This window comes from Podarcis melisellensis, assembly GCF_964234715.1.
Source record: "Podarcis melisellensis genome assembly, chromosome: 16".
Lineage (NCBI taxonomy): Eukaryota > Metazoa > Chordata > Lepidosauria > Squamata > Lacertidae > Podarcis > Podarcis melisellensis.
The window spans coordinates 26,494,007-26,506,863 of NC_138533.1; the positions used below are offsets into that span (position 1 = coordinate 26,494,007).

At 48.6% G+C, this 12,857-nt stretch overlaps 1 protein-coding gene across 7 annotated transcripts in view; it reads left to right on the forward strand.

The window, feature by feature from the left end:
* The window catches only part of DEPDC5 (DEP domain containing 5, GATOR1 subcomplex subunit), a 51,280-nt gene that overhangs the window by 29,182 nt on the left and 9,241 nt on the right, over positions 1 to 12,857 (forward strand). For 6 of the 7 annotated variants that reach the window (XM_081893183.1, XM_081893187.1, XM_081893189.1 and 3 more), the window contains exons 29-35: positions 244 to 411; positions 2,255 to 2,474; positions 3,410 to 3,546; positions 4,592 to 4,715; positions 8,286 to 8,348; positions 11,220 to 11,371; positions 12,480 to 12,557. In XM_081893183.1, the coding sequence (XP_081749309.1) occupies positions 244 to 411; positions 2,255 to 2,474; positions 3,410 to 3,546; positions 4,592 to 4,715; positions 8,286 to 8,348; positions 11,220 to 11,371; positions 12,480 to 12,557 (942 nt within the window). The remainder of the gene's footprint in view (positions 1 to 243; positions 412 to 2,254; positions 2,475 to 3,409; positions 3,547 to 4,591; positions 4,716 to 8,285; positions 8,349 to 11,219; positions 11,372 to 12,479; positions 12,558 to 12,857) is intronic. The other variant, XM_081893188.1, reaches the window with a different exon arrangement.

Here is a 12,857-nt window from a genome sequence, read left to right on the forward strand (position 1 = left end):
TGCCAGCCATACATTTTGCAAGCCTCCCACGCTTCTCCTTTCCACCTTGGATGATGGAACAAGTCCCTCTCCTACAAGACACAGTGTTTGGTTCGTTATATATAGGAGGTGAGGTGATCTTCTGGTTATTGATCTTCAGATGGAACTCCAGGGCCAATATGGACTAGCTGCTTGGCTTTTTAAAAAATGAAAACAAAAAAGCATGTGGGTTTGAGTTGCCAAGGTTTTCTCTGTTCTCTTTAGGTATCCGTATGAATCAGCCCAGATAAACTACACCTACAGCCTGTGCCCTTCCCACTCTGACTCTGAGTTTGTCTCTTGCTGGGTTGAGTTTTCCCATGAGAGGTTAGAGGAATACAAGTGGAATTACCTGGACCAGTACATCTGCTCCGCAGGTTCAGAGGATTTCAGGTAAGTGCTGAGCAGCCTTCAATGACCTGGTGCTCTCCAGGCACGTTTGAAATTCACCACGTGCATGTTGCACCTGGCTATTGGCCACTTGCGACCAAGTGAAAATTCCTGCCTGACTTCTCCAACATCTGGAGGTACATGCCTGGGGATCCTTGGATTTTCCCTGTTTTCACACACATAACAACATACCCTATAGAATTCTACCTGTGATATTTTATCTGCATGATCAGAACAAATTTCAGGAACCAAAAAGTTGCATTGAAAAATATGACTTTTGAGCCGTCCGGCCACAAAGTGGCAACAAGAACTTCTGTTTTGGCAACTGTAACCCTGGTTTAAAGAGACATTTGGTACCTAGCTTATATATCTTGAGTTTTTAACACTGATCTCCAGCTGTGTTCGATATCAGTTCCTCAGAAGAATAGGATGAACTCCTAAAGCAGCATAAAAGTGTTTCTTTTGATACTTTTAGGCTTGTTTTCTCCTAGTTATTTGGGCAATTTGTCTATGTCTGGCTGGCTGCTTCCCTATATTGCATGGAAAACCTACTTGTGTTGGATTTGTGTGTGTTCTGGTTGTGACTGCTCTGCATCTTTTTTTTAATGTAACAGATTTATTTTGCTTTTTTTAAAAAAAAGAAAAGAAAGAAGCCAACAACTCTGGTCTCCGGAGCGTGGCAGCAACCCAATACAGCCACTGCAGCTCCTGCATCAAGCTTGATAAGGAGATGCTTCGATGGGGATCTTTTTGTGTGCAGCCAGAGGGACCCATGTTGACCTCTGGGCTGCAGGCTGGTCAGCAGCCCCTTGCCTGGTTGCCCCACGTGGCCAGGAAGCATTCCCTCCTGGCACCCAAACTCTGAAGTAGCGTTTGGCTCCTCCTTTTCTGCCAGGCTGCAAGTGGTGAGCACAGATGGGTAGGAAGAGGTGTAAAAATCTGTAAAATATGTTTGCAAGGTTGGTTGACTGATACGTACAGTGGTGCCCCGCAAGACGAATGCCTCGCAAGACGGAAAACCCGCTAGACGAAAGGGTTTTCCATTTTGGAGGTGCTTCGCAAAATGAATTTCCTATGGGCTTGCTTCGCAAGATGAAAATGTCTTGCGAGTTCCTGCGGGTGTTTTTTCCTCCCCCCCCTTTTCCCAAGCCGCTAAGCCGCTTAACAGCTGATCCGCTAAGCCGCTAATAGCGCTAATCCGCTAAGCAGCTAATGGGCTTGCTTCGCAAGACGAAAAAACCGCAAGACGAAGAGACTCGCGGAACGGATTCTTTTCGTCTTGCGAGGCACCACTGTAACTCAATTTGAGCAGCTTGGCAGACGTTTGCTGTACATGACACAGAATCAGAAAATTTTAGAATTGGGAAGGGTCATCCTGCAAAGCAGGAATCACGGCCAAAGAATCCCTGACAGATGGCCATCCAACTTCTTGTTTAAAAACCTCCAGTGAAGGAGAGTCCACCACCTTCCAAGGGAGCCTTTTCCTGTGTCGAATGTCTCTCACCATCCGGAAGTTCTTCCTAATTTTTAGTTGGAATTTTGTCACCTTCATCCATCCTTTACAGTGGTACCTTGGGTTACAGATGCTTCAGGTTACAGACTCCGCTAACCCAGAAAGTTCTCAGGTTAAGAACTTTGCTTCAGGATGAGAACAGAAATTGTGCGGTGGCGGTGGGAGGCTCCATTAGCTAAAGTGGTACCCCAGGTTAAGAACAGTTTCAGGTTAAGAACGGACCTTCAGAACGAATTAAGTTCTTAACCCAAAGTACCACTGTATTATCCAAAGACATATGCACATTATGATTCCATGTGTTTCTCCACCCCACCCCCCTTGGCTTCCCCCCAGTCTCATTGAGTCGCTGAAATTCTGGCGGACTCGCTTCCTGCTGCTGCCGGCCTGCATCAGTGCCACAAAGCGCATCATGGAGGGCGAGGCGCACTGCGACGTCTACGGGGGCAAGGCTCGCTCGGACGAGGAGGAGTGGCAGCTCCTGGATGGCTTCATCCGCTTTGTGGAGGGGCTGAACCGTATCCGCAGGCGCCACCGGTCGGACCGGATGATCCGGGTGAGCCGGTGACCTGAGCCAGCGCTCTGTGAATTTTTGTGGGCCCGTTCACACATTCTGCAAGGTGTATCTAGACCTTGTAGCCAGCGTGCTGATGTTTGTCAGGGAGCTGCTGCCAGCCCCGGCTCCCTTGCGAGCCTACCTGCTCGTGATGCTCATCAGTCTTTGTACCACTCATGCTTTTTCTCCACACCTTTGCCAGATTTTAATTCTCATGGGAGTCAAACAGGTATAAAACTGATGTAACAAGTTCCTGGTGGAGACTTGAGCTGAGGAGGGATTTTTCTAATCACAGTCCTACAGTTGAAGAGCTACAGAAACATCATGTGACTTAATACCTGTGGCTCCATGGTAGAATACAGGCCTCTCCCCACAACATGGGAGTTACATTCCCAGGTAACACACATGTGCATGAAATTGCGTATAGTGGGGACAGCCTCTGGAAACCCTTGGAAAAAACCCTTTTAAAAACCAGCAGCACTTACCAGACTGGCACAAATCACTCTCTACAAACCATTCTCAAACTCCCAACTCTCTACAGGCCTCAAAGGTCAGTGCAAAGGCTTATGGGATTGAAGTTGCCAAGGCTAACCATTTCCCCGCTGCGCCATTTTGCAGTTTAAACCGATTAATGATTTCCCAGTGCTGCACGTATGCATGGCCGCATGCGAGTCAAACACACGTAACTGGGGAGACTTCTATACCGGCTCTGCATTCAGAAAGTCCCAGGTGCAGTCTCTATTGGTTTATCCAGACTCCCTGCCTTAAAAACTAAGGAAACACTGCCAGCCAGTGTAGGGAGTACTGAGCTAGCCAGACCAATACTCTTGACTTAGTATAAGTCAGATTACGATGTTCTTGTGACCTGTTTGTTTTCTCTGTGTGTTTCCCCCTCTTCCCTTTCCATTGCCCCCCAATGATCCCTTTCTATTTAGAAAGGGACCACTATGAAAGGCTTGCAGATGGCGGGTCCGCTTTCTGCTCATTCTTTGGAACCATCCGGGCCTCCCCCTCTGGGTAAAAAGGGGACCTCTGCGCTCTCGGCTCTGCTGGAGATGGAAGCCAGCCAAAAGTGAGTTGGGACACTAAGCAATGTGTTGAGTGTCATGAATTCTTCTTTTTTTTTATAGTTTTTAATTAATAATTTCAACATAACAAATTATCAAAAACATATCATCTTCATTTCCCCCCTCCAAAGAAAAACCCTCCCTCCCACCCACCCCCAGACTTCCCTCAGCTCCTCTCTCCAGTTTTTCAACACATATTATTCTCTGCATATTAAAAAATTGTAAAGATCTTTAAATTAGCTATCTATTGTGCTAACAATAATAAATTTATGTATTATGTATGTTCAAAGAGTCTCATGAATTCTGCTCATATTGATCCAGAGCAAATTTCAGCATATAATTAGCAGAGTAAAAACTTAAACACGTTGCAGGATTCCCAAGAAAATAGACAAGAGGCAATTAATATTCCATCCAGCAGACCTTTACTGCTACTGGAAGGCAAATGAGCAGAACAGTCACAAATCCAATACATTCAGGATTGGCACTGTCCATAAGAAATCCAGTTGCAGCAGACTTGACTTAAACTTAACAGTAACTTATAATAAGACTAAAACCTTAACACTAAGTATACTATATATAGAACACCACACCAGAAGGAAAAAAGAGATAGAAAAGAGTGAATCCCAGGCTCCTTCTGGCCTTATTATTATAGTCAGCATGACCTTGACAGAAAGAGATAACAGAACCAGTTTAAGCCAGCTGTGCTCAGCTTCTCTGAAGGAATAACCCAAACATCATGAACCTTCTGCTTGTTTCTCGGCTGCATAGGAACTTATGTGTCAGCTAGAAACTTCCAGCTTGCACCTGTTTGTATCATGCAGAGAAGCTTCCAGAACCCTCTTGAATTAATTAGAATAGGAAATATCTCTCCACATCAGATCAATAATTTCTGAACCAGAGCAACTGATGTGACTTTGTGTAACAGGCCACATTCTGCACAACATGCAGGTTGAAATGGTCGAGTGGGCAGGCAAACTGTTCTTGTGGTTACTGCCCGCAAATAAGAAGTGTGAGTTCATCCCTCCGTTCTGCCTGCACTTTCTTCTCCAGGACCCTGGGAGAGCAGCAGGCAGCAGCGGCGGCAGCAGCACTCGCCGGGAAGAGCTCCAGCCAGCCAGCTGAGAACAGCAGCAGCATGGCCATGACACCGACATATGTGGACAGTCCACGCAAGGTAAGGACACGGCCTCTGGGGCTTGGTTTCAAAGAGGCCACGTTTGCCCCATGCATGTTGCTGGCATGGACCCATCTGCTAACTCTTCCAGCCGAGCTGTAGCCTCACTCACTCCATGTCGGGTCATGACTCTGTTGTCTGTGTGAGTGAATTCCAGAGGGTTTGACCACACCGTCCGGGAAAGCATAAAGAGACATACAGTGGTACCTCAGGTTAAATACGCTTCAGGTTACATACACTTCAGGTTACCGACTCCGCTAACCCAGAAATAGTACTTCGGGTTAAGAGCTTCAGGATGAGAACAGAAATCGCGCGGCGGTGCAGCAGCAGCAGGAGGCCCCATTAGCTAAAGTGGTGCTTCAGGTTAAGAATGGACCTCTGGAACGAATTAAGTATGTAACCAGAGATATCACTGTAATGAGGAATCTTAAGGGGTGTGTGTATCAGCTTCCAGTTTGGATGACTTTAAAAGTGGGGTTCATCCCGTTCACTGAGAATAATACCATCTGCGGCTGCTAGCCAGTGATAGCTGTGCTCTCCCTCCTCTGTCAGAAGCAGTACGCTGGGGATCCACAAGTGGGGAGAGCACTGCTACGTTCAGGTCCTGCTTGTGGTTGTCTTCTCTTTGGACTAGATGGGCCACTGGTCTGATCCAGCAGGCTCTTCTTGTGCTCTTACATGTGTACGTAGCCTTGTGCAAACGAGTGTCCGTGAGAAACTCTTTGCAGCCCTTCTGCTTCAGCAGAATCCATCCAGTCCAGTTGGCTTGGTCCAGCTGCTGTGTTTTTGTTTTGGTTTTACACTGGCTTCTTCAAAACTTAACAAAAACACGGGTGGACGGGGAGTTTCTCTGGGTCAGCCAGACTACCTGGATTTGTGCATCCTTTAAAGGAGAGAGGGTGAAGGTGTGAAACAGGGAGCCGGTTTGGAAAGGACGTCGGACGGCCGTCCTCCTAAGCCTTTGTAAATGTTTGCCATGCAAGGGCCTTTGCATTGGTGTTTCATTGTGATCTATCAGCTGTGCGGAGCAGTTAACCAGGTTGAAATTAAAATAAGCTGAATTCGTTGGCATTCTATACCTTTTCTGATAACATCGTTGGCCTGGATAGCTCAGTTGGTTAGAGCGTGGTGGTGCCAGGGTTGCAGGTTTGATCACCATATGGCAGTGGTGGCCAAACTTGGCCCTCCAGCTGTTTTGGAACTACAGTTCCCATCATCCCTGGCCACTGGTCCTGTTAGCTAGGGATGATGGGAGCTGTAGTCCAAAAACAGCTGTAGGGCCAAGTTTGGCCACCACTGCCATATGGGTACAGCTGCATAGTCCTGCAATACAGGGCATTAGACTAGATGATCCTCAGGGTCCCTTCCATTTCTACAAATCTGTGATTCTATGAAGGGCAGAGGATTGGAGCTCTTGGGAGTTTTAAAAGTGCATTGCATTATTATCCCAGTATTGCAGAGAATGGGCTGAAGCTGAAGCCTGGTGCCTTGCTCCTGCTACCAACTGGCAAAGTAGCCTCAGGCAAGGTTTAAGATGGAGTTAATGCAGTTCCCCTGTGTCAGGGGCTCAGGAGCAGAGGCACCGGAGAGGGAGGAAATGGAGAGCGAGGGGGAGGAATCCAAAGGGAGCGTAAGCGATGACAGTGGTCCGAGGTCCCTGAGTCTTTCCAGCGAATCGGAAGATTCACAGAAGGGGGCGCCCATGGTCAGAGCAAGGGGGGTGCCTAGGGGGACACCCCAGGAAGAAGGGGCCAGAGGGGACTCAGAGAGCAGCAGTTGGAAATCAGGACCAGCTTCCCCACCAGAGCGCAGTGGGGGGGAGGAGTCCCAGGTATCGGGATCAGGCTGCTCACCACCAGCGGGAGGAGATGAGTCAGGATTGACCACGCCTCCATCAGAGAGCGCGGAAACGGTCAAGAGGAAAGTTGGAGGCTGGGCGCGCGCGCCAAGTTCAAATGTACAGGCGAGCGGCACAGCAGGTAGCCCGGATAGGGAGCCAGGTCCTAAAGCCCGCCGAAAGGAGGGACAAGAGTCAGGGGGGTCAGCGTCAGAAGAGTCCAGAAAGGAGGAGACCCCGGGGGGCAGAAGGACCCAGAGGAGGAAAGAGCAACGGAAGAGGTGGAGTAAGGCTAGAGTCTTAAACTGGTGTACAGGGGGTGGAGACTCAGACGGAGCTTCGCCGATCTAGGTTCTAAGACGTAGAGCTGCACGCTGCGGCTTGGAAATGGAAACTGAACTTCAATAAAGACTTTTGTACATTATTACTGACTAGCGTTGGTCCTCTGTGAGCTGGGACCTAGAGGCAGCTCTGACACCCTGCTTAGTCACACCATGCTAGGAGTCACCTTGGCTCTTAAGACCCAGGTTGCGTATCTAGGAAACTGCTGCACCAAGAAAGGCGTTAGATGCGCCGTCATGGAGCAAAAGCCTCTCCTGTTCACATGTAAAAAACCTGGAGAAACTCCACCCTCCCAGTGAAACTGAGAAATAAAGTTATGCATGGCAAGGAGAGATGCTGCAACTCACGGACATACAGTGAAACTGAATGTTGGAGAATTCAGGGTGGGCAAAAGAAAGTTCTTTTTCACACAAGAGTTAAACTTCCAGAGGCAATGATGACCAACAGCTTATAAGAGTCTTTAAAAGAGGATTCAACAAATCGATAGAGGGGGATAAGGCTATGTTCTCACTCCACTGGTGGAGACAGTAAATGCCTCTGGATACCAGTTGCTAGAAACCACAGAAGGGGAGAACGCTGTTGTTGTAAGTCCTGCTTGTGGGTTTCCCTTGGCAACATACAGTAGACCTCCCCGCTCCAGGAAAGACACCCCTTTGCACCCCTTCCCCATACTTTGAATGGATGATGTGCTTGCAGGAAAGCGGGCGTGTTTTGCATGCCTTCCCATTGCTATGCAACCTTACTTGCTTCTTGAAATTAAGAGCCCCCATGCTGTTATGCTAGGACCTTGTGCCTTTTGCTGCAGCTCTACAGGAGAAGTGGAAAAGTCCAGAATGTGGACAAGGATTGAGCACAAAATCTGGTTTGCTTGGAATCTCGGCTTGCTTGCTTGTTTGCTTGTCCGTTTGTTTGAAGGGCGAGTTTCTAGCCCTCATGCCTGAGAGGAAAGCATGCGGGAGATGCCTGACGAAATCCCAGACACCAGAGGGATGGTGGAGTTAGATGTTTAATGCCTGCAAGAAGCATCTGTGTCATTTCGCTCTTCCGGTGGCAAGCAAAGCAGATTCAAGATGCAGAGGTCATGCATGCTGCAGAATCCTGCTTTCTTCAGTGCAGAATTTTGATTCCCAGGCTGCATGGATCCCTAATGACTTCGTTTTCAGGGTGGTGAAGCCCTCCTGGCCCGGCATGTGGTGCTTCAAAGTGCTTGCTCTTTTCACCCTGGGGGAGGCCCCTCTCTGGGTGCTGGAGGTGTTTCCTCCCCCTTCCTTGCCGCCTCCTTTGCCCTTCCTCCTCTTCCTGATGGTGACAGTTCTGCACAAACATGTGTCTTCCTCCCCCATCTTGTTCCTGCTGCTGCCACCCACGGCTTTTTGCTCTGATGCCTTCAGGATGGGACCTTCTTTGTGGAGTATGTCCGGAGCCCACGCACAGCGTCCACCTTCCACACGCAGGTCAGTTTCCTGACAGGCTGTCCCTTGGCGCAGCTGGTCTTTTTAGCGGAGCCCTATTATCTCTCCCTCTGCTACCACTTCTGTTCTGCTCTTCCTGGGTTCTTATGGAACTCCCTCCCACTGGAGGCAGTGAAGCTGGGATTGCTTTAAAAAAGGATCAGGCACAACAACAGAGGATGATAAGGATATGAATGGCCACTGGCCATGACGGCTATGCTCTGCCTCCATGATCGGAGGCAGCGATGCTTCTGAATGCTAGTTTCTGCAAACCACAGGAAGGGAGACTCGTCTTGCACTTATCCCCGGCTTGCAGGTCTCCCAGAAGGGGCAACTGGTTGGCCTCCTTGAGGAACTGGAGGCTGGACTAGATGGGCCACTGGCCTGATGTCCTCTCTCCTATTGGGCCCTGATGGTTCTGCATCCCAGGAGGCTCACACCGTCTTCTGCGGCCAGGCAAGACCTTTTTTCCGGTGCGTGACCTGCTTCTAACGGTTTTGAGAGGCAGAGGATGCTGGAATTGCAGGAGGTGGAGGGAGGGAGGACGAAAGTGCCATCGGGAACATGCAGTACCGGTTAATATATAATGAGAGCTGTTCGTTCCTCTTCAGAGAAGGCTGGAGGGGATCCAGGGCGAGGCTGGCTCTGCAATTCCAAGCAGAGCATCTGTTCCTCCTGGCTGCTGAGACAGTGTCATGTAGGTGGTGAGGGGGGAGGGTGCGAGGGTGTGAAGTGCGGGCAGCGGGGAGGTGTCACATAAGCTGGGCCTGCAGGAAACCATCCGTCCCCAGGTGGGGAGGGGGCTGCAATGACGCTATTCGTTCCTCTTTCCCCCCACCCTCCCTTTTTAATCGTTTTTTGTTGCCTTCTTGCAAAGTGAAATAAGAGTCAATAGAACTTAAATAACTGCTTAAATAACCCGAAGAGGGTTTCTTGTGTTCAGAAAGATAATGAAGGTTGCAAATCACTCCACTGTGGTGTGAATTGAAACGCCTCTGGGAAAACAAAAAAAACAGATCCTCTCTCAACTCGGAACCCTGATTTAGAGATGGTGGTGGAGGCTTTTGAAAGCGGCTGAGATTTTATTTATTTGTCGCCTTCATCTCCCACCTTTTTCTCCAAGGAGCTCAAGGTGACATACATGGTTCCCCCTTTCCTCATTGAATCCCCACAACACCTCTGTGAGGTAGGACAGGTAGGGACATACCTGAGGCCAGGCCAGGCTTTGGCGTTGAGTGGGAAATTGAGCCCTAGTCTCCCAGGTCCAAGTCGGATGCTCTACCACTGAACCACCCCTTCAAAGGAATTAGGAGGATGGTATCCGTTAACGATTGCTTATGAAATTAGATGGAAGTTTTGCTCAGCGTCGGAACAGATTCATAGGTGCTCAAGACAATCATTAATTTTAAGACCTTAATTTGGACTGTGATGGCTCCCTCTCTTCCCTTAGCCCCACTGCCGGCTGAGGCCTTCAGTGCTTCATTTCTGCGCATGCACCCCAGTGCCTCATCTACCAAAGCTTTGACATACTGTGTTGTTAGCAGCAGATGGGATCCGTTTTGGGGGCAGCTGGCCTCGTTTTGACGCGGAGGCTTTTGAGGCTCGCATTCCTTCCAGAAGGTTCTTTGTTGTTCATTCCACCGCAACTCCCAAGCCTTCCCTTGGATTGTCCCACTTTCCAGTCCTTGGGCGGGGGGAAAACATTCTGTGTCATCACACAAGCTGCAAGCCCGACTGGTCGGAGGGGAGGAGGAGGAGAATGTCTCAGCTCCTCTCCCCTTCCCCGAAAACTCAAATTTTATGTTATCACATTTCAAACCACCTTTTTTTCCTCTTAAGGAGCTCCAGGTGACATACATGATTCCTCATTTAACCCCCTAACAGCCCTGTGAGATACCGTATTTTTCGCTCTATAAGACGCACTTTCCCCCTCCTGAAACGTAAGGGGAAATGTGTGTGTGTCTTATGGAGCGAATGCAGGCTGCGCAGCTATCCCAGAAGCCAGAAGAGCAAGAGGGATTGGTGCACAGCGATCCCTCTTGCTCTTCTAGCTTCAGGGATAGCCACGCAAAGCCTCTTGAGCGCAGCTGGAGCGCTCCTCCCTCTTCGCTCAAGAGGCTTTGCGTTGCTTTCTTTTTTCTTGTTTTCCTCCTCTAAAAACTAGGTGCGTCTTATGGTCGGGTGCGTCTTGTGCAGCGAAAAATACGGTAGCTTGGGCTACGAGGCAATGATTGGCCCATCCAAGGTCACCCTGTGAGAACAGGGTGCTGGACAAGATGGGCTGTTGGCTTCATTCAGCCAGGCTCTTCTTAATGTTCTTCTGTGGACCCTGAATGCCACTGCCAGATAGGCTTGCCTCTCATCACCTCGCGACACAATTCCTCTCCAGGGAATGAGGAAGGGGCCACAGAGTGGCCATTCCCAGCACCCTTAGCAAACCACAGTTCCCAGAATTCTTTGGGGGCAGCCATGTGCTTTCGATGATCATCTGGGCAATTGCGTTTGAGGTGCTGCGCTCTACAAAATACCACAGGGTGGTGACTCCAAAATGGGCATTTCCCAGCACTCTGAAATGCCTTCCTTCTACCATAGGCAAAGCATCATGTATTGGTTGCTCCAGGTGTCTTCTAAAGTCTAATCTTCTTGCCCAGGTTTTCCCTGATCCAGAAGACTGGAACCTGAAATTACTGAATGTCTGTTTCTATAATACTGTTTTCATGTTTTGTATCTCTGAGGTTATTTAAAAAAACTTTTATTGTGTTTTTATGCCGTATTTATATATGGCTTTTCAATATCAATCAGTTTAGATTAATGCTGCTAAATTAAATAAATGAATTGTGCCCACAGAGGAGTCGCCTTTCTTTCGCTTCTCAGGTCTCGATTGATCAGACAGCCTCTGCCACTCTCGAGGGCCTTGCACTGAGCAACGCAGGCCAGTCCACAGACAGGAGTATCAGCCAAGCCTTTGCCAGCTCTCAGAACTTAGGAGATCAGGGATCTGCCACATCTGGTTCCGTCGAGAACAGGTGAGCTGGTTGCCACAGGTTGTTGTGGGTCTGTCTGGTCTGTATACCTACGAAATTGCCTTTTCCCATATCTTCCCACTCGGCCACTCTGATCAGCGGAACTGTGCCACGTAACCACTGTTCCTCATTTGTTAAGCATTTTTTTGTGTGTGTGTGTGGCAGCATCTAGACTTTGGAACTCCCTGCCACTTGAGATCAGGCAGAAACCTTCGCTATATTCTTTTTGGCGCCTCTTAAAAACATTTTTTTTTAGACAAGCCTATCCAGATGTTTAGAGAGTTTTAATCTGCTTTTAGCCTATTGTTATTTTAACTTGTTGAAAGTTTTAAATTGTGGTTGTTTTTCTCGATAATTTGATTGTCTTTTTTGTAAACTGCTTTGAGAGGTTTAAAAACAAACAAATCAAGCAGTGTATAAATTTTATGAAATAAATGTAATAAAATAAATCTCCCGGGCTGTCCCAGTCTTGAGATGACACAGCTATATTGTCTAGAGTTAACTTTTTGTAAGATCTGTATGGGCAGCAGAGCAACTGTACCTGAACTACAGAAGCTGGTAGATGTTTAGGCTCCTGCTTTCCGAAAGCTCTGGCGTGGCCTTGAAAGGAGAACAGACTTTTGATAATGGAGAGAGACTGAAGGAGAGAGACAAAGGTAGAGAAAAGCAAGTCCTGTTTCATGCAGCGCATAGCTAATTAAACTATGGGACAGGAGGCAGTGAAGTCCACAAACCTAGACTGGGTTTAAAAGCGGATTGCACAAATTCGTGGAGGAGGGGCTTCCTGATGACTACTAGCTATGATGGCTATGCTGTGCTTCCATTTTGGAGGGCAGCAATGCTTCTGAATACCAGTTCCTGGAAACCACAGGAGGGGAGACAGCTCTTGTGTTCAGGTCCTGCTCATAGGCTTCCCAATGGGGCATCTTGTTGGCCAATGAGAGGAGGGGAGGACGGACGCCCCGCCCCTGCTTGGCCTGATCCAGCAGGTTTTTCTTACGTTTGAAGCAGCTGGAGGACCTTAAGTAGTTAGGGAAGGCTGCCTGAAATGAGCCAAATTGAGCTGGTGGCTAAATATATTTATATAGTGTTGGTTTTTTTAACTTTGCAGCTCTCAGCCATCCTCAGCAAGCTCCCTGACCTCATCGTCTACTTTGATAGAGATCCTTGAAGCCATGAAGCACCCCACGTAAGGGCAACCCCTCTCTCTCTCTCTCTCTCTCTCTCTCTCTCTCTCTCTCTCTCTCTCTCTCACCTCTTAGGCAGTCAACATGAAGCTACCCCATGCAGAGTCAGGTCATGGGTCCATCTAGCTCAGTATTGTCCACACTGGCTGGCAGAGACTCCAGGGTTTCAGTTGGGGGGGGTTGTCTCTCCCAGTTCACTTTAACCTGGGGACCTTCTGCTTGCAAAGCAGATGCTATGGCCCTGCCCCTAAAAATAAGGGTTCTAGTCCTCATGCTTCTGAATAAAGGGCCAATGTAACTGG